The sequence below is a fragment of the Schistocerca serialis genome, chromosome 1, assembly GCF_023864345.2.
Source record: "Schistocerca serialis cubense isolate TAMUIC-IGC-003099 chromosome 1, iqSchSeri2.2, whole genome shotgun sequence".
Taxonomy (NCBI): domain Eukaryota; kingdom Metazoa; phylum Arthropoda; class Insecta; order Orthoptera; family Acrididae; genus Schistocerca; species Schistocerca serialis.
The window spans coordinates 809,859,137-809,879,758 of NC_064638.1; the positions used below are offsets into that span (position 1 = coordinate 809,859,137).

At 42.7% G+C, this 20,622-nt stretch overlaps 2 protein-coding genes across 4 annotated transcripts in view; one reads left to right on the forward strand and one right to left on the reverse strand.

Moving 5' to 3' along the window:
• The window catches only part of LOC126484153 (pre-mRNA-splicing factor RBM22-like), a 67,098-nt gene extending 53,210 nt beyond the window's left edge, over nucleotides 1-13,888 (reverse strand). The window contains exons 1-2 of one of the 2 annotated variants that reach the window (XM_050107561.1): nucleotides 13,657-13,888; nucleotides 13,383-13,498 (exon numbers count right to left, since the gene is read on the reverse strand). In XM_050107561.1, the coding sequence (XP_049963518.1) occupies nucleotides 13,383-13,436 (54 nt within the window). In that variant the 5' untranslated portion in view covers nucleotides 13,437-13,498; nucleotides 13,657-13,888. Of the gene's footprint in view, nucleotides 1-13,382; nucleotides 13,499-13,621 lie in introns of both variants that reach the window. The other variant, XM_050107555.1, reaches the window with a different exon arrangement.
• Nucleotides 13,889-14,151: 263 nt separating this feature from the next.
• Nucleotides 14,152-20,622, forward strand: part of LOC126458251 (afadin-like) — a 111,153-nt gene continuing 104,682 nt past the window's right edge. For both annotated transcript variants that reach the window (XM_050095168.1, XM_050095177.1), the window contains exon 1: nucleotides 14,152-14,429. In XM_050095168.1, coding sequence (XP_049951125.1) covers nucleotides 14,244-14,429 — 186 coding nt within the window. In that variant the 5' untranslated portion in view covers nucleotides 14,152-14,243. The remainder of the gene's footprint in view (nucleotides 14,430-20,622) is intronic.

Genomic DNA, 20,622 nt, shown 5'->3' on the forward strand with positions numbered 1-20,622 from the left:
ACTGAGGAGCTGCCAGCACTTCTGCTTAAGATGATGAAGGTGAGAAAGCCAAGTCAATAGGGCATCAGAAACCAGTCCTAAAAATCGATATGTCTCCTCTACACTGAGTAGATTGTTATTAAGGTAAAGTTCTGGTTCTGGATGAATGGTACAATGCTGACAGAAGTGCATAACACACGACTTTGTGGCTGAAAATTGGAAACCGTGGGCTAGAACCCATGACTGCACCTTGTGGATGTCTCCCTGTAGACTCTGCTCAGCAACACCAGTACTGGTGGAGCAGTACAAAATGCAGAAGTCGTTTGCATACAGAGAAGGTGAGATGGATGGCCCTACAGCTGCTGCTACACCATTAATGGCCACTAAAAATAGAGAGATACTCAATATAGAGACCTGTGGGACCCCATTCTCCTAGATATGGGTGGAACTATTGGAGGTGCCAACTTGGACACAGAGAGTACACAAGAGACAGAAAATTCTGGATGAAAATCGGGAGTAGGCCTCTGAGACCCCACTCGTACAATTTGGGAAGGATACGACATCGCCAGGTCGTGTCATAAGCTTTTTGTAAATCAGGTGTTGGCATCTGCAAAAGGCTGTTTGGATGGCAGACTCTAGGGACACAAGGTTATTCGTGGTATAGCAACTCTGGCGGAGGCCGCCCTGACATGGAGCCAGTAGGCCACGTGACTCCAGGACCCAACCCATACACCGACACACTATATGTTCCAGCAGCTTACAAAGAAAGTTGGTGAGGCTGATGGGGTGAAAGCTATCCACATCAAGTGGGCTTTTACCAGGTTTGAGTACCGGAACAATGGTGCTGTCCCGCTATTCTGATGGAAAGACGCCATCACACCAGAGCCAGTTGAAGATGACGAGGAGATGTCACTTGTAGTCAGATGAGAGATGTTTAACCATCTGACTGTGCATGCGATTTGGTCCAGGAGCTGTGTTGGGGCAATGGGCAAGGGCACAGAGAAGCTCCCACTCTGTAAATGGGGCATTATGGGATTCACTCTGGTGTGTAGTAAATGAGAGGATTTTCCCTTCAAGCAGCCGTTTGAGAGTGCGAAAGGCTGGGGGGTAATTCTCCGACGCAGAAGCTCGAGCATAGCGCTCAGCAAAGTGCTCAGCAATCATGTTTGCGTCGGTAGATAACACGCAATTTATGTTAACACTGGGAACACCTGTTGGGGTCTGGTACCTGAAAACACGTTTGATCTTTGCCCAGACTTGGGAAGGTGATGTATGACACCCAATGGTCGAGACATATCTCTCCCAACACTCCTGCTTCCGTCGTTTGATAAGTTGGCAAGTGCGAGCCCGGAGCTGTTTAAAAGCTATGAGATGCTCCAGGGAAGGGTGCCGCTTATGCCGCTGTAGAGCTCGACGATGCTCCTTAATTGCTTTAGTGACTTCTGGCGACCACCAAAGGACTGCCTTTCGCCGGGGACACCCTAAAGAGCAAGGGATCGTGTTTTCTGCCGCAGAAACGATAGTTGTAGTTAGCTGCTCAACCATCACATTGATGTTCCCACGTGGGAGAGATTCAACAGTGACAGCAGAGGTGAAAGTTTCCCAGTCCACCTCGTTTAAAGCCCATCTGGGCAGGCATCCATGGGCTTCCCGCCAGAGCAGTCACACGAAGATGGGGAAGTAGTCACTACCACAAAGGTCGTCACTTGCTCTCCAATGGATAGATGGGAGAAGTCCTGGGCTGCAAATTGATAAATCAATGGCCGAGTAACTACCTCAAGCCAACTGAACTGTGTGGTGGCCCCAGTATTTAAGAGGCAGAGGTCGAACGGAAACAGTAACCCCACAAGGGGTTATGGGCATTAAAAGGGTTAGGGAGTTGATCAATCAGTGCAGTTAATACATTCAGGGATACTACACCATCTGGAGGATGATACACATTGCAGACAGTTATTTCCTGTGTCATCATCATTCTGACAGCCACAGCTTCAAGAGGGTGTTTGAAGGGGCACAGGTTCACTACAGACTGAGTTTAGGACATAAATGCAAACTCCACCTGACACTCGATTACAGTCGCTATGGTTCCTGTAATATCCCTTATAGCTGTGGAGGGCAGGGAACCGCATTGCCGGGAACCAGGATTCCAGGAGGGCAACGCAGAAAGTGGGTGTAAAGCTTAACAGTTGCCGTAGCTCGGCCAGGCGGTGGAAAAAGCCACCGCAATTCCATAGGAGAATGACATTATAGTGAGACTGGGAAGGCATGGAACATTCAATGAGGCGGTTTACGCTTCAGGGTCACCTGCTGCCACCGACTTTTTGCCTGGGCAGTCTATATGCATTTTGTCTGAGGGTCGAGCGAGATCTAGATACTCAGTGGACGACAGAATCTCCACCTCATCCGCAGACGCAGAGCTTGGAGGTAGCGGCGGTGTGGGCGCCACGGCAATTCCCTTGGTCTTGGGGACCTTCCTTTTGGATTTTTCTTGGTGCTCCTTGGGTTTCCCTGGCTGGGAGGACTTTACTCATTCAATCTCTGGGATGGAGGATGAGCGTGAAGCCCTGTGACCAGATGCTTTTGGGCTCTTCAGTCACTGGCGTGTGTCATCTTTCCCACTAGCAGAAACCTGGGAACGGAGTGACCCAAGGGACCCCTTCCTAGCAAGAGTAGCTGAAGAAGTTGTACGCTTCCCCAGCTTGGAAGTGGGGACGGACGTCCCCGATGGTTGGAGGTGTGTTGCTCCTGAAGTTGGTGGTGCAGGAGCAACAGGGAGAGAAGCGCCCCCCACCATCAAGGGGTTAGGTGTAGTCTTTTGGCTCTGAGAGGTGACTTAGGTTGGCGGAGCTGATGGGGCTAGAACTGTTGTAGCGGCAGCGTAATACGATGTCATGCGTACAGGATGTAGGTGTTCAAATTTCCTCTTAGCCTCAGTGAAGGTCAGTTGGTTCCAGGGACTTGTATTCCATGATTTTCATTTCTTTCTGGAGAAGCCTGCAGTCTGGCAAGCAAGGCGAATGGTGCTCTCCACAGATGACACAGATGGGAGGCGGGGCACATGGAATATTGGGATGTGATGGGCGTCCGCAATCTCGACATGTGACACTGGAAGTACAGCGGGAAGACATAACTGAACTTCCTACATTTAAAGCACAGCATTGGGTGAGGGATATAGGGTTTTACATCACAGCGGTAGACCATCACCTTGACATTCTTGGGTAATACAGCACCCTCGAAGGCCAAGATGAAGGCACCGGTGGCAACCTGATTAACCCTCAGACCCCGGTGGACATGCCGAATGAAATGTACACCTTGGTGTTCTAAATAAGCATGCAGCTCATTGTTGGACTGCAAAAGAAGGTCCCTGTGAAATATGATACCCTGGACAACAATTAAGTGCTTATGGGGTGTGATGGTTACAGAAACATCCCCCAGCTTGTCACAAGCGACTAATACCCATGACTGGGCAGAGAATGTTGTTTTGATCAAGACTGACCCAGATCTCATTTTGGACAAGCCCTCCACCTCCCCAATCTTGGCATCTAAATGCTCAACATGAAACTGAGGCTTCATTGTCATGAAAGATTCCCCATCAGCTCTCGAACATACAAGGTTCCGAGGGCGAATAAGAGCTGCCGCCATCTTTAGCCTGATGTTCCCCCCATGGTGTGACCAGGGAGGGGAATGATTTGGGGTCGTACTTCTGTGGATTGAACTGAGCCCGTGAACGCTTAGACTGCTGGTGTTTGATCACCAGCAAGAGATGACGTACTACGATTCATCACATGTCATCCACCCTGATGCCACCCACTCCAACAACGGGCCCTGCCCATGGGCACCACCCAGCCACAGCAAAGGCCACCTGGCAGGACGGCCATTGCCGGGAATCCCGATGCCCCAGGGGATGGGCATCTACCCCTTGGCATATGTGGGGAGTTAACTGCGCAGGCATCAGCAGAGCGATCCCTGTATGGTCAGGGGGCTACAATCAACCACCATCAGTGTAGAAAATGATACTGCACATTTGATGGAAAAATCTGCACCCAGGAGGGTGACCTCGCCCAACAGTTGGAGAACAAGCAGAAGTGCAGATCCATGTTGAAGGATGTGACACGATGTACCATGTAAGGCACCCTTCCCCAATGGCTTGCTCTTCAGGAAAATTTTGAAAACTGGAGATCAAACCCTACAGGGGACCATCACGAAGCCCAAAATGTGAGAGACTCCTTTTAGTCGCCTCTTACAACAGGCAGGAATACCTTGGGCCTATTCTAACCCCTGGACCTGCAGGCTGGGGGGAGGGGGCATCACATTCAGCAGGAATGGGGTTCATACCCATTGCGGCTATCCACGTTTTCCAAAGTTTCTAAGGTGAATGGTGGGATGGTTCCATCAATAATGTAAGTGACATTACGGAGCCCCTTACGGAAACAAGTGTTGAGGGTCAGAGTTGAGTTGAGTTGTTTGGGGAAGGAGACCAGAGAGTGAGGTCATCGGTCTCATCGGATTAGGGAAGGACAGGGAAGGAAGTTGGCCGTGCCCTTTGAAAGGAACCATCACGGCATTTGCCTGGAGCGATTTAAGAAAATCAAGGAAAATCTAAATCAGGATGGCCGGATGCGGGATTGAACTGTTGTCCTCCCGAATGTGAGTCCAGTGTCTATGTTGAGGGTCAGAAGAAAGCTAATGTGCACACTATATGTTTGCCGGGGGGGGGGCCTTACCTGAGGTGTGGATGAGTCCTTGCCTGTGCCTATCAAGTGTGCAGGGTGCAGTCATTTGCACATTGTGACTCATGTTGGCGCCAATGACACCTTTTGCTTGGGTTCAGAGACCATCCTGTTTGTACAGACGGCTGGCAAAAGTGGTGAAGACTTCTGGCTTTGCACAGGGATGCAATCAGAGTTCACAATTTGCAGCATAATTCACTGATCTGATCAGGCTCCTTTGGTTTGGAGCTGAGTGGAAGGCCTCAACCAAAGGCTTCATCGTCTCTGTGACTGTCTTGGCTGTAGATCTTTGGACCTGCATTAATGGGTGGGCATTGTAAGTGTCTCCTTGATAGGACAGGGGTACACTACAAAAAGGAAGCAGCTATTCAGATAGCAGAATACTTGTGGAGTGCGCATGACGGTTTTTTAGGCTACAGGTAGTTTAAGATATTTTAATGAATGCTTGCCATACGACACACAGGTAGTGAAACCAGACAGCATTCAGAGTAGTGAAACTTTGACTGTCAAGTTTAAATAGTAAATTGCCGGTGTACCCATAACAAAATGGCCTAATTTACTGCCCTCCAGGAAATTTCTCACACTCAAATTATTCTCAGGATGGAGAGATGGTTGAAACCCAACGCAAAAAGCTCCGAGATATTCACTGATTCACAGAATGTATATCAAAAAGACAAGAGGGGGAGCATTCATTGTAGTTGACAAAAATATTGCCTCTATTTTGGGTAGAATCTGAGTTGGAAGTTAATCTGGTCATGTATAACAGGTCTAGGTGAAATCAAGATAATTGTTGGATCTTTTGCCAGCCACCTATACTTATTCAGGCACTTACTGACCTCGTGTACTTCCTATGTGTGGGTCAATTCTACAAGCAAATGGTAGGGGTGACAATGGGCAGCCCCCTCCCACTTGTGGTGACCAATCTCTTTATGGAGACATAAAGAGGATGCACTTACATCAGTCCCAGATCAACCAATATGCTTTTTAGGTGGACGATACCTCTGTTACATGGACCCACGTGAGGAAAAAGCTTGATGTTTTATTGGACCACCTAAACTGACACCAGCCTAACATTAAATTCACCATGGAACTGGAGGAACATCAATTGCTTCCATTCCTAGATGTATTAGTAAAGAGGAAGTCAGATGGTACCTCCAGACATAGTGTGTACCACAAATCCAATCACACCGACTTGTGCCTGCAAGCCAGCACTTGCCACCATTCAGCACAGTAAAATGATGTACCCAGAACTCTGTCAGATCCTGACAATTTGAGGACAAAGACAGAACACCTAAAATCTGTGTTCTACAAAAATGGATATTTGAGATGTTCAAAAGGCTCTGCACCCTGTTTCCCCACCAGAGGTATAAGAAGAAAGAAGAAGGCTGCACATTTGGCATACGTTGGGCCTGCATCTACCAAAATCAGCAAAATTCTTCTCAAACATAAAAGAGCATGTCCCACCCAACCACCAAGATTAAGGCTCTGCTAAGGAGTGTGAAGGATGACGGAGTTTGCAGGAATTGGGCATTTACCACATAACATGCGAATGTAGTGTGTCATACATTGGCCAGATGACTAAGACCATTGATATCATGTGCAAAGAACACCAAAGACACACCAGACTGAGACAAGCAATCATGTCAGCGATTGCTGAGCATTGTTTAGAACTCAGTCATTCTATGAACTACACTGGTGTCCAAAATTAAAGCAACAAACTGCTGTTTCCTTGTCCTGTGTCTAATTCATGATATAATTATACAAACTGTCAACATATATCACTACAATCGTGTTCTGCAGCGAAGATGTCATTCTAATCCATGGTCAAGCATGCCAGCAGTGACGTCAGGGCACCTATCAAGCAGGATAGTGTTTGCAGGGTAGTCCCACATCCACAATTGCTGAGTACACAGTCAGAGACGGTGCCGTATGGCATGAAGAGGAGCCTACAGACACTCTGCAGCGGAAGGCCAGACTCTCTGCTGTGGAGGACCATAGGAAGAATGGAAGCAGGAGAGTCGCAAACTGATGCAGCCTGATGGCATAATGTGCCATCAGAATGAGTGGACCATTACTTGCCTGTAAGGGCATGACAGTACTGCCTTATTATTCCACTGAAACTGTTGGGGTAGGAGACCAGACAGCGAGGTCATTGGTCTCATCAGGTTAGGGAAGGATGTCGGCCGCGCCCTTTCAAAGGAACCATCCCGGTATTTGCCTGGAGCGATTTAGGGAAACCAAGGAAAACCTAAATCAGGATGGCCGGACATGGGATTGAACCGTCGTCCTCCCGAATGTGAGTCCAGTGTGCACTGCAACTGTAACCTGGCCTTGCAGCATCCCCTGGACGTGTTGTAATGAAGGCTTCAGCAGAGTGGCCTCTATTGTTGAAGACCTGCTTTCTGTTTACCTCTGGCATGTCTTCACAGAAGGGGACATCTAGAGTGTAGCCATCAACATGCAACCTGGATGGTCGAATGGGGGGGGTTTCATATCTGGAGGGCATGTCGAACACAATTTCAGGACCCAAACATTGTGGAAGGAGACCAATATTGAGGAGAATTCCTAATGGGGTGGACAGGGATTATGTTGACCCCTCTAACACCTCTTCCTGAAATTTTACCGCTGAGCCAGCAAGATTTAACTCCTGGCAGGCACTGTGAGACCTTGGGATCTCATGCGCAGTAGTTGCGAGGTGCTGTGGGTCCAGACTTCGTATTTATGGACGATCATACTCGACCTCATAGAGCATAGGTGGTCGATGTTTTTTGGAAACAGAAGATATTGCACACATGGCATGGCCTGCTCGCTCTCCCAATTTGAATCCCACAGGGCATATCTGATATACACTATGGGGACGGACTGCATCACGTCGGCATCCACCAACAACTCTTCAAGACTTGTCAGCAGCTCTGCAGTAAGAATGGGTGTCATTGTCTCAACATGAGATTGATGACATCATTCACAGCATGTCCTGTCATTGTCAAGCCTGTATTGGTTCCTGAGGTTGTCACACCCCATACTGAGCACATTAACCAGTTGGTAGAATGTATGTGCAAGCCCGTTAAGCTGGGGTGGGGGAAAAAAAAGAAGGAAAAGAAGAAGAAGAAGAAGAAAAAAATCAAGTCTACTGTTCCACATGTTGCAGATGATTACGTTCTGTATTCTTTACATTGCTTCTACTTTACTATCACCTGTTTATACTGTTTTGTGTCCAGATAAATACAACACTGCAAAATTTGACACATCAGTGTACAATGATGCCAAGATTCTAACGCAACCTTCGAGATACTGGGACAGTGTTATCAAAGATTCTATCAAGATTAACGCCACGGAGAATCACATTAACCTTGACACAGGTTTTCAGTTGAGCTCTGCCTTGAACCCGCCACTTGACCTTCTGAGAACATAACAGAGGCAACGTCAAGACCTCAGGGGACACAAGTACAAAGATGGAGTTAGAGACAACTTCCCAGTACATGTAACGAAGGACGATACCTCGGGACCTTGGACAACAGACCCAACACCTGAGGACTTTCCACCAAGTCTCAAGTGGCAATCTTAACACCAGTGGCCTGAAAATAACACTTCAGCCACTCCTGACAGGCACAGACCTAGGACAGAATGCCTGACACAGCACAACATGGCAATAGAACATCCTAGATCACAGGAGGGGTTAAGTGACAACAATTGGAAGATAAAATGTCTATCATGACTTGAATGTCATTCAGAACCTCATAGCAAGACTGACAATGGATAATAACCATAAATCACATGCACAGCGGCTAGAAGAAAGCTCTACAGTGGCTGCTATTGGTCAGTGTGTACCATGGACAGAGCGCCTGATGTGACATGGATCGAAGACGGAGAGCCTAGCACAACATAGGCATAAATACCAGACTCGTTCCACACTGAATCAATATCAGATAATATCTGAAGAAGACTGCAAGTCATTTAAATATCATGCACGAAATACGTAAATAACTGGCAGAAACCCGACTGTCCAACATGATAATTTTAGTCATTCAAGGCAAGTCTATGGTTAGCAGTACGGAAATACCCAGAGTATGCAATATTAGTTGGAGGCAACTTTAACCTACCGAATGTAGACTAGGATGTCTATGGATTCACTGCAGGGGATACACACAGACAATGTTGCAAAGTACTTTTGAACACGTTTTCCGAAAATGGTCTTGAGCAGTTAGTTGGAGAGTCCACATGCAATGGAAATATTTTTGAACTTCTAGCTACAAACAGGTCTGACCTTATTGACACTGTCAGTAGAGAGAGAGAGAGAGAGAGAGAGAGAGAGAGAGAGAGAGAGAGAGAGAGAGAGAGAGAGAGAGAGAGCTTAGTGACGATGATATTGTGACTATGCTTACCAAAGTTATTAAATAAATCAAGGAGGCTATGTGAGTATTTCTACTAGAAAGAGCAGGTAAGCAATTGGTAGCATCCCACTTAGACAATGAGGTAAGATCATTTAGACTCACTATGATGGACATATAAGAAATTATGGATAAAGTTTAAACGGACTGTAAATCGTGATCTGGAAAACCACGTGCAGAGCAAGTGGATTAAGACTGGAAAAGACCCATCATGATTAACAATGAAATTCGGAAAATGCTGAGGAAGCAAAGGCTGTTGCACTCTAGGTTCAAAAGAGAATACATAAACGATGACAGGCAAAAATTAGTAGAAATTTGTGTGGCTGTAAAAAGAACACTGCATGAAGCATACAGCAACTACCACTGTCATACCTTAGTGAAAGATCTTTCCAAGAACACAAGAAAATTCTGATCCTACGTAAAATCAGTAAGCAGATCTAAGGCTTCTATCCAGTCAACATTGGAGAGTCTAATGTGACAGCAGAAAATAGCAAAAGGAAACCCAAAGCTTTAAGTTGCACTTTTAAGAAGTTGTTCACAGGAGAATCGTACAAACATGCTGTCCCCAGGTCTAGATGTAATCCCAATTCAGTTTTACGAAGAGTATTCTATAGCATTGGCCCTTCCCTGGTTTGCATTTTAAAATGAATCTCTTACCCAACACACAGTCCTGAGTGTCCAGAAAAAAGCACACGATTCCTGCATATAAGAATGGTAAAAAGAATGGACTCGCAAAATTACAAATCAATATCCATAACATCGGTTTGCCTGTGAACTCTTGAACATATTCCCAGTTCAAATATAAGAAACTTCTTCAAGACAGAAAAGCTTCTGTCCACAAATCAGCATAGTTCCAGAAAACATCACTCCTGTGAAACTCAATTTATCGTTTTCTCACACGATATCTTACGAACTGTGGAAGAAGGGCAACAAGCAGATTCCATATTCCTTAAGTTCTGAAAAGCATTTGTCAAGGTGCTCCACTGCAGACTTATGAAGGTACGAGCATATGGAATAAATTCCCAGATATGTGAGTGGCTTGAAGACTCCTTACGTAACAGAACCCACAACCTTAGATGGCAAGTGCTCAGCAGAGGCGAGGGTATCATCAGGAGTGCCCCAGGGAAGTGTGATAGGACCAATGTTATTTTCTACAAAGATACATGATCTTGAGGAAAATCATGGGCAGCAATCTGTGGCTGTTTACTGACAATGCTGTGGTGTACAGGAAGATGTTTCAACATTGAGTGACTGTAGGAGGATACAAAATGACTTATACAAAATTTCTAGTTGGTGTGACAAATGGCAGCTAGCTCTAAATGTAGAAAAGTGTAAACTAATGCAGATGAGTGGGGAAAACCAACATATAATGTTCGAATACAGCATTAGTAGTCTGCTGCTTGACACATCACGTCAACTAAAATCTAGGCATTGTATTGCAAAAAAATATGAAATAGAATGGGCATGTAAGGATTGTAGTAGGGAAGGCGAATGATTGATTTTGGTTTATTGGGATAAGTTTAGGAAAGTGTAGTTCATTTTCAAAGGAGACTGCATATAGGACACTAATGCTGCCCACTGCTTGAGTGTTTGGGATCTGCACCAGGTTGAAGGATGGCATAGAAGCAATTCAAAGGAGAGTTGCTTGGTTTGTTACCGGTAGGTTCAAACAACATGCAACTACTAAGGAGCTGCTTCTGGAACGTAAATGGAAAGTCCTGAAAGGAAGACGATTTCTTTTTGATGAACACTTGAGAAAATTTAGAGAGCTGTCATTTGAAGCTGACTGCAGAATGATTCTACTGCTGCCAACATAATTTTGCATAAGGACCGCAAAGATTAGAGAAACTACGGCTCATACAGTGCCATGGAACAGTCATTTTTCCCTTACTCTATTTCTGGTTGAGCAGGAAATGGCTAGTAGTGGTACAGGGTACCCTCTGCCATGCACTGTATAGTGGCTTGGGGAGTATGTATGTAGTTTTAAATGTAGATAAGGCCATGGACACTTTCCTGCCCAATTCTTACCTACGCCTACCCTAATTTGAGTATGATATAGTTCTGTAGTTTATCTGACTTGTCGCATAGCGTTGTGCTGAATGGACAAAGGAAGAATTAACAAATAAAATAATGTTAACCTGTAGTTCACTAAGGTTACAGTTTAGGAAACCTACGATTTTAACAAACATTTGCAATTCTACCTACATAAAATGTAAACACCATTTAAAAAATCTGATTCAAATCTCATTTAATAGCAAACTGTGCTCCATGGAAGTTTTATTAATATCATCAATTTTTAATAAAAGTAACAATATTCACCATTTTTGAATTCAGATTGTGGTGACAAAGCAATAGATATAAGTTAATAGCTTCCTTACTATTTTCCTTTTAAACTATTTATGTAAAATGAGTAAATTATTAATGTGAATATTTTCATATGCATTGTAGGTTTTCGAGTTCATTAGTGAATTTTTCCTTGTATGGTTTGAAGAACAAGACTACCTTTGACTAGTTTCAAAAAGACTGGACTTGAGACAGGACAGGCTTTCTCAATTGGGCACATTTCAGATTAAATAGGTAGCAATAAATTTATTATCAGATCTATAGGCACTGATGAAGACTGAATGGCAGTAGCTTTTATGTCAACAAGTATCTAGTATTTAATTTCAGTGTCATTAGAGATAGAGCACGTGCTGAGCTGGACACACTAGAATAAAGGATGGAGCTGTATCAGCACTGTACTTAAATGAAGGACAGCTGGATGAAGGCTTGGGTTTGCTCTCCTATGCAGAAATGTACAATCTTTATTATACCTTTCATTTGATAGTAAGAAGGCCCTAAATATTCTACCTGCACCTTTTATACACAATACTGATTATTACCAATTTTTGCACTTTTGAGTCTATAGTGGTGTAAATTATTGTACCACACTTATCAGGTGCTACTACCTTTCCTCCTAAATTACCTATTCAGCTTTTGTCCTTACATACTTTAAGACTGCAGTTTTAATCAGAGTTGCTATACATTCAAACATTCCTGTATTCAACTAGGTCCAACACTCTGCACAGTTTGCTGTGATGACCACAAATTATTATTTTTAAAAATATAACTGGTTCTAGAATGGGCAACCAGTGCAACTCTAGTTGTAAGAAATAGAGCATTATTGTAGATTAAAAAGAAACTGAGTCTACAAAGCTTGCTATTGCAAAAGAAAGGACAGAGGATAAGAATTACCCTGGCAGCTGAAACATAACACCAATATTCAGAAATACAGCATTTACAGAAAACATTGCTATGATTTGGGTGTAGCTTATTAGCTTACTGTAGTAAAAAACGAATACCGAAAATCCACAATGAAATTTTCACTCTGCAGCGGAGTGTGCACTGATGGCAGATTAAAACTGTGTGCCCGACCGAGACTCGAACTCGGGACCTTTGCCTTTCGGGGGAAAGTGCTCTTGAATTCCGAAAATCATAAGCCAAAACAGTTCGCATAACATTAATGCTGTTTACTATCAAACATTACTTACATGGACTGAATTACTAGGATTATAGTGCTTGACAATTCATACTAACAAATAGTAGGCCTAGGCCTGTTATAAAGTCGAAATTCAACTGTCCATCTACAAACCAACAAATTATTTACAAGCATTTAGGAAATCTTACTGTTTACATAGGGATAATCTGTTTGACAAAATTACGCTGCCAGTGAGTTCAGCTAGTTAACCTGTCACCATTATGCACTTATTTGTAACTGATGCACAACCCAAAGATTGGTTTCACACAGTAGGCCGAATATTTTCCTGGAGACCACCTTCGGTCTTCCTCCGTTTTTCAACCTGTACACCATTCAACTATAATAAAACGACAAAAAAGTTGAGTATCTAGTAAAACATACTTTTCATAAACAAAATTCTATTACAGATGAAGGAAACTTTAGGGTCAGAATTACTTCCAGCATAAACTACGACTTGAACAGCAAACTCCCAATTTTTGTGCAACCATTTTCACAATCAAAGCTGTTTACTTTTATATCACCCACCCCGAGGGACCATCTAGCATATAGGGCTACCCTCAGTAGTTCTGACTTACTTACCGTGTTTCTGTTTTTCACACAACAAACGCTTCGATACAGAAACGTCCCTGAAGCTTCAGCTGCACATCGTCACGTAGGGAACACTTATCACCAAGCGCGGTTAAACAACTTATCTAATGAGCAAGCCAACAGTTTGGAATAAGATTAAAAGAAAACACATTAGCCCGCAAATCAGCTTTTTGTAGTACTCACAGCATCTTCCCAATTCTGACGGTTGTAGGTGTTTGATGTCTTCGAAGTTGCCATTTCGTTCTACTCGCGAGCACGTTAATTTCAGTGATTCAGGAGGCAGAGGGATCCATATTGGTCTGCAATGACAGCAACAGTTCAAACACTTCGCTTTTGCTACTGCCCTTGCAATTCTTAAAAATCAGTTAACAACCACACGCTGCACTTCAAAACTGCAGAAGACTCTTTTAATATGTACGTACTAACGAGACAACGAATTATACAATGGCTGTTGTACTTTTTATAATGATGGTAACGTTGGTATTCTTATTACAGTTATTCTCTTAAACTCCCAGTTATTAAACATGACACACTGTATGTCGGCCCTTCTTCCTTGTTTCTAAAAAAAGTGTGACTACAGTCCTTACTTTTTTGCAGCCATTAGCACTATAACTTGTAAATAATAATAATAATAAAAAAAGGTCTCGCAAGATCAATCCACAATTCGACACTAATCGTCTCCCGCATTCGTTCAGATTCGCCAACTTAGCAGTTGAAAATGGGACATAAGAAATTTACGAGTATCCAGTATTAAAAAAGAAAAAATATGCACATAATCCTTAAGAAAGACTATTGTAGGTCAACATCACGTTGTTATTAAAGGAACTACTGTAAGACAATTCTTGGTTCATATTTTTTTCTTCATTTAGAAACATAAATTAAATTGGTAATGCTCAATCACAGACATCTTACACCGGGAGACAAAGAACGGTCAATAACATTGACAGGTTTTTAAGATGTAGGAGACATTTGTTTAATTCGAATTACATATTTAGTGGCCAATGAAAAGTAGTTTTAGATTGCTTGATATACTAGGGAGTGCTCATGGCAAAAGTAATAAGACGTTGTTCACCATTTTCTGAAGAAGAAAGTTCTATTTTGTTTGATATTCTAAGAAAACATCTTAACCTGGTTGAACCAGAGAATTTCGATATTTTGTCAATTGCAATACGATCTAACACATGGCAGTCGGTGTGTGAGGAATTTAACTCCCATAGTGCTGTCAAACAAGTAAGTATCGGTATTCTCTGTGGACAGGAATACCATCCTGTTTGGTCTCACTGACAGTTTACGGATTGCTTATAACGCCCAACTACCGGTGTGCTTCATTGTATTCCTAATGACTGAAAGTTTAATAATGGAAACTTCATTGGTTTGTTGTTTTGTAAAGAAGACGGAACATGAAAGTAATGAAACTAAACGAAGAGGGAAATAAGTACTGTTGACAAAGTAGTGTTTGTAATTTGAAACTCACTTTTACTGCTAAATTTTAGTTATCTCTTCGGTGGCTTAAGGAAACAGAGTAGTAGAGACAGGCCACGAAGGGAAATATATAAGGGAGCTAACAGGTATGTGTTGGAATGGAAATGTGTAAAACCTGCATCCTCTTCCCGCCCCCACCGCTCCCTCTGTAGTGTTGGTATTTTCTGCCGTTAGCAGTTTCCCATAGTTTGGTTAATAGAGAGTTTATTTCCATGAATCGTGGTACGGTGTGCCTGGAGTGTTTTCCTTTCTTGTTTGCTTAAATACAGTGAAATTTTGCAAAATTTCATATGCTGGTTTAAAGATAAATCTCTAGTTGTTTGGCGATTATAATATCAGGTAGTTGATAAATTTAGTCAATTCATTTCCTCATTGGTTGCACCGATACTGTAACCTAAGATTATAAAGTGAAGATTGAAATGCTAGATTTGGCCTGTTCAAGTTGCTGGAGTTAAGAAGATTGCACTATTGCTTGTCATCTCAATCTTCACACAAAGATGAGAATGAGACCCGTAGAGATGTCTTCACACAGTCAAAATGTAGGCTAAAGTCTTTTGAGGGAGGGACATCCACTGGAATTGATGGGGTATCTGTTAGATTCTGTATCAGCTATGCAAGAGACCTAATGCCTTTTGTAGCAGCAGTTTGTACGATATCTCTTGAGCAACATAGCGAACTGTATTGTCCTTTCAAGGAATAAACACTGATTCCATAAGCACCAATCACGTTAAAACCAGTGTACAATTTTCATTCATCTGATGCCCACAGATGATGGATCCAAAGATGTTGCTTTGCATCATAATATCTGGAGGTAGTACCACCATGCTGCCTAGTAAACAAAGTACATGATTACAAAAAAGTAAGTTGTGATTTGTTTCTAACCAATCCCATATGTTATTCTCAGCGGGTGACAATCTCAGAAAGAATGTTGAGTTGGATAAGCCACAAAGAAATGTGAAAAGCACATTGTTATTAACTGTAATTCAGAATGACCTGGTTGTTAATATTCATATCTCTTTGAGTTTGTTCATAGACAAATTCAGTTTCATAACCTATATGTGTATGTCGAATCATCAGAAAATTTGGAGACCTGGAGATGGGGTACAGCTATTCACAATACAGACAAACGTATGCTAATGTCATGCATATAAAACAGTGAAATGACAAATACTCTTACATTAGACCTCACTAGAATCGGACACAAACATTAAAATATGTAAGGCTATTTATTTAGACCATATTAAGGTGAAATTATGGGATTAGTTAACAATGCATTACCAAGCAAATGCCCTGATGAGGTCATTAACATGGCAGAGGTATGAGCATCAAGAAATGACAAGTGAGTGATATAACAACAACATGAAAACATTAGCAAAATTAAACAGACAAACTAACAAGTTGCCCACAGGAATATGAGGATTTGAGTTGGGACATTCTTGTTATTAATACATTCAAACACATTAAGAACTTGAAAATTCATATCACAATGGAAAAAATAGGGGCATTCTTCAGGGATTTAAATATAACTTTAGAGTGCACAATATGTTACATATATAAAACAAAGTGTGTGTCTGGGATCTCCTCCCAAATGCTCGGGTCAATATCATTCAAATTTGGTACAGAAACAGCAGGCCTCATGAGTATCAGTGCTGTGGAGTTCATCATCTCCTACTTCAAACAGGAGCGGATGTATGGGCAAAAACACGTTTTTTACCAGCCTGGTGTATAGGCTGTCCTGCATAACAGGTGTGTGCTATGGGAGCAGTATCGGCCTGCTATATCAACCTGATTTGCAGTGGAGCTGACATACCAGGCAAGGAACAGTTTTCCAGACCCTGACATGTAGGCTGCCAGCATGACAGGATTGTTGTGTTGGAGTTGCGCGACCCTGCTTTGCATGGAGGCCTGTACATCAGGGGCAAATAAATGATTTGCAAGCCCCTGCTATGTAGACTGCCCTGACTGACTGGCATGTTGTGGGAGTGGTACAGTTCTGCTTTATTGAATTGTACTGCAGGAGCTACATGTGCCAACGACCATTGCTGGGGACAGGTTGAGATGGATAGAGGAGGGTATGAACAGAGTGATGGGGGTGAGGAAATGGATGGAGAGAGAGGAGGAGAGGAAGATTCATGAGGAAGGTGGGCGTGTAGATGGTTAATGGGCAGATGGAAAAGGAGGAGGAGGTGGCAGAGATGAAAAGAGAGAGGGGACGGAAGATATTGTCAGAGATATTGGGTAAATGAACTGGAGAAAGAGAGGGGGTGGACAAGATGAAGAGACAGAGAAGGTAGGGAGGAGGAGATATATCGAGATGGGAGGATGTGTTGGACACAGAGGTGGGGAAAGGACTAGTGTATTCTGACCCATTTGTTTGCTTTGCTAACTCGATACCAGACTGTAATCTTCCAACCTAACCTTGATATGAAAGTATTCTAATGTTCATGTTGTGAAAAAATAGTGACAACAGTAATGTCATTGGTCAAAGTAAAACAGTAGTATCTTGACCTATAACAGTGTCATCAACACCATTATAACTACATTCGGCAGTGGCTTGGTAAGTCTGGAAAACAGCAAGAAAATAATATCTGTTTCTTAACAAACCCACGTTACTTCTTGACATAGTCTTGTTTGAGGGATACACACTTTATTCAGTGATTTCTCAGCTTTTTAATCCCATCAGAGAAACAGGTACTGTTGAACAGTGCAAGATACTCATAGACCGCAACTATCACCTCCTCATTTGATAAAAATTTCTTTCCAGCAAGCCAAAAGTTTCAAATTAGGGAACATGAAGAAGTCACTTGGGGCCAAATGTAGTTAATAGTGTGGCTGAGGAGCCAACTGAAGGCCCAGTTCGTGCACAGTCACCACTGTTGTCGCTGATGTGTGGGATGGTGAATTATTCTGGTGAAAGAGTACTTTTTTGCTTGCCAACTTTGGTCTTGTTTCGGCCAACACAATTTTCAAACAAAGCAGCAGTGAAGCATAATAGGGTCCAGTTACAGTTCTGCATTCTTATTTTATTTACTTATTTATTATGATTATTATTGTTGTTATTATTTTTTCAGGTAATCTGAGAGTTCTCTCTTGTGAAGCCCAAAAAACATTGGACCTTACTGTACGAGCTGTCAAATGCTTTTTCCCTACTTTTGGTGCACTTTCAGCAGCATTTGTCCATTGTTTTGACTGCTGTTTTGATGCTGGTGTATAATTATGGATTCTGGTTTCATCAGCAGTCACAAATTGGCACAAAAAGCCTTGCAAGCTGCCATAAAACATCACCAGACATTGTGCTGAAATGTTGTGCCAGATGCATTTTTATTTGACTGTGAGCAGTTGTGGCACACACCTCGAACACAGATTCTTCATAGCTAATTCTCTGTGTAGGATATTATGCACTCGCTCAATTGAGATGCTTACAGTCTCACCAATCTCATGAATTTTTATTTGGCCATCTTGCATTACTGTATCACCGATTTTGTGAATGGTTTTCCTTGCAGTGACCTCAATTGGACAGCCCTAGAACACTTTTTCTTTGGTGCTTATCTGACCATGTTTAAATTCTTTAGTCCAAAAGTAGATGGTCTTCAATGATGGAGCAGAGTCCATGTGAACTTCATCCAGTTCTATTTTGATTTGTGCAGTAGTCCAATGCTGCAAATGAGAATGTTTAATAACGGCACAAAACTCAATTTTTGCAGTTGTAGTCACAGTCAACAGGCTGACCAATTCAGAAGGCTGTCGATAAAGAACTGGTTGCTGTACATTGTTGAATTTCTTTCATGGCAACAATGAAGGCACAACAAAAATGTTCCGATCTTTCATGGAAACTTACCAGACTTACAGGACTACCTTTTTGTGTCTAGTATACTACATAATCCATTGCAAACCACCAAAACCCCCCCCCCCTCCTCTCACCCCCCAACATATCACCATCTTCACTAGACTAGTAAACAACATGACTTAAGCCGCCATCCACCAGAATGAAATGGCATAGTGAAAACAAAGTACATTAACAGCATCTGCAACTGAAAAATACCAACAAAAAGATCGCAGACATTACTTACACATTATATATCCCACTATGAAGAATCTACCAGTGGCTCATGATAATCACAATAACTGTAATTACCACATGAATTTTATAGTAAGGGAGGCAGGAGATAGACTGCCATCCACTGGAATTCAATATGATTCAGTGTAGGAATACATTTCATCAGTGTAGTACCCTTATGCTTACCCATATAGTTCTGAGTATTGTTGTTCCAGGAAGAGCAGAGAAACATATCAGTTCATTCCACACACTGAATGATCACCCTCTGCCTCTCTCCCCTCCAGGAGGCTCTCAAGGCTTTTTTTGAGAATGCATATGAAGAGCGTGGGCCACCAAGCCATTGCACTACTACTGATTTTCCTGTGCTGCAATTTTACTCTCTGATGGTGTCTTTTCTCAGACTTATTCTCCAGGATGTATTCCCAGCTGACGACTTATCCCACTCTTAGGATATCAGTTACAGACTTTTCCACTTTGTTCCCTTTATTTTATAATATATTTTTTTAACTTACGTGTGCTCCTCACATCCGGGTTTAACCTCTACCTTTTCAAATTCCTTTTACAGGATATGTGGGGAAGGTTGAACAGCACCCAGCATGGTAGCCAGGCCATGGAGTGGGGAGGGGGGTGGGATCAGTTACCCATACGGCAGTAGTCCCCCTGACCATGCAGGGTTCACACTGTTGGTGCCTGAGCTGTCAACTCATCTGTGTATGCTGTATGCCATGGAGTAGGTGCCTGTCTATTTAGGGGTACTGTGACTCTGGACGCAGGCCATTATGCCACGTGGTCTTGACTTTGGCTCGGTGGCGCTCGTAGGGAGAGGCTTTGTTAGACTTGGCAACAACACGGTGTGTAATATGACTAGAATTATGGGGCAGTGGCCACAAGGGGTTGTCAGTCTCTTTAGACAGATCACAATTCAATGCAGGTTATTAGGATCCTATGAACTTTCCTTCCTTGGTCACACCATGAAAAGAAATCAAAACCAAGTGATTTGCAAAAATTTACTTTCCTCGTTTCCTGGTTTTGTTCCTGGCAGATAAAGCCCTTTCTCTCAGTGGAAAATATATTTGGCAGGCTTTCATCCCTGAGTACATTAAGACATGGTTCCATCTTAAGCCAAGTTCTAGGCATTGCTCTATTGTATATAACTTCGTGATGTACCTGCTACCACAATACCCCATAAGAACCCAGACATAGTACAGGGATTAATTTTTCAGTGGGACCTAATACTGCAGATGGATTAGTTGTATGAACACTTGGAGATGCAGGGATCCTCTTTATACATACTGTGTGTCAAGACACACCAGACAACAAGAGTGACTCCAGCACATTCATCCTTGCTTTTGAGGGAGATTCCCTTTCAGAAAAGATGTAAGACACGGTTTACCACTGTGATGTGGAGTCATATTTCCCACTCTTGGTTGGGAGCTTTAAATGCTAGCATTTTGGGCATGCACTTTCTGTCCAAAAGTTCCAGACTAATTTTATCCCAAGTGTATAAGTGACATCATCACAGCAGTAACTGCAGAGGTCGTGCGAACTACCAAGTGTAAACAACAAATGTGCATTTGACAAGTCATTTATGAGCAGGCAGTGTTAAGTATAGGATGTGCAGCCATAGTGTGTCGACATTATGGATTCACAAATTGCAGTGGAGCAATGAACTGAATGTGTCGCTAAATCAAGTGTTTGAGACATTCTATGGAATGTTTTGAAAGAGAGAAAAATGTGTGCAAAGTTAGTCACACACATCTTGACTCTTGAACAAAACCAACAGCACATGAGTGTGTACTGCAATTTGATTACAATTAAACATGGGCAGTTGCTTTCTGGAAAAGATCATCATGGGTGACAAGACTTGTTGTTAGCAATAGGGGG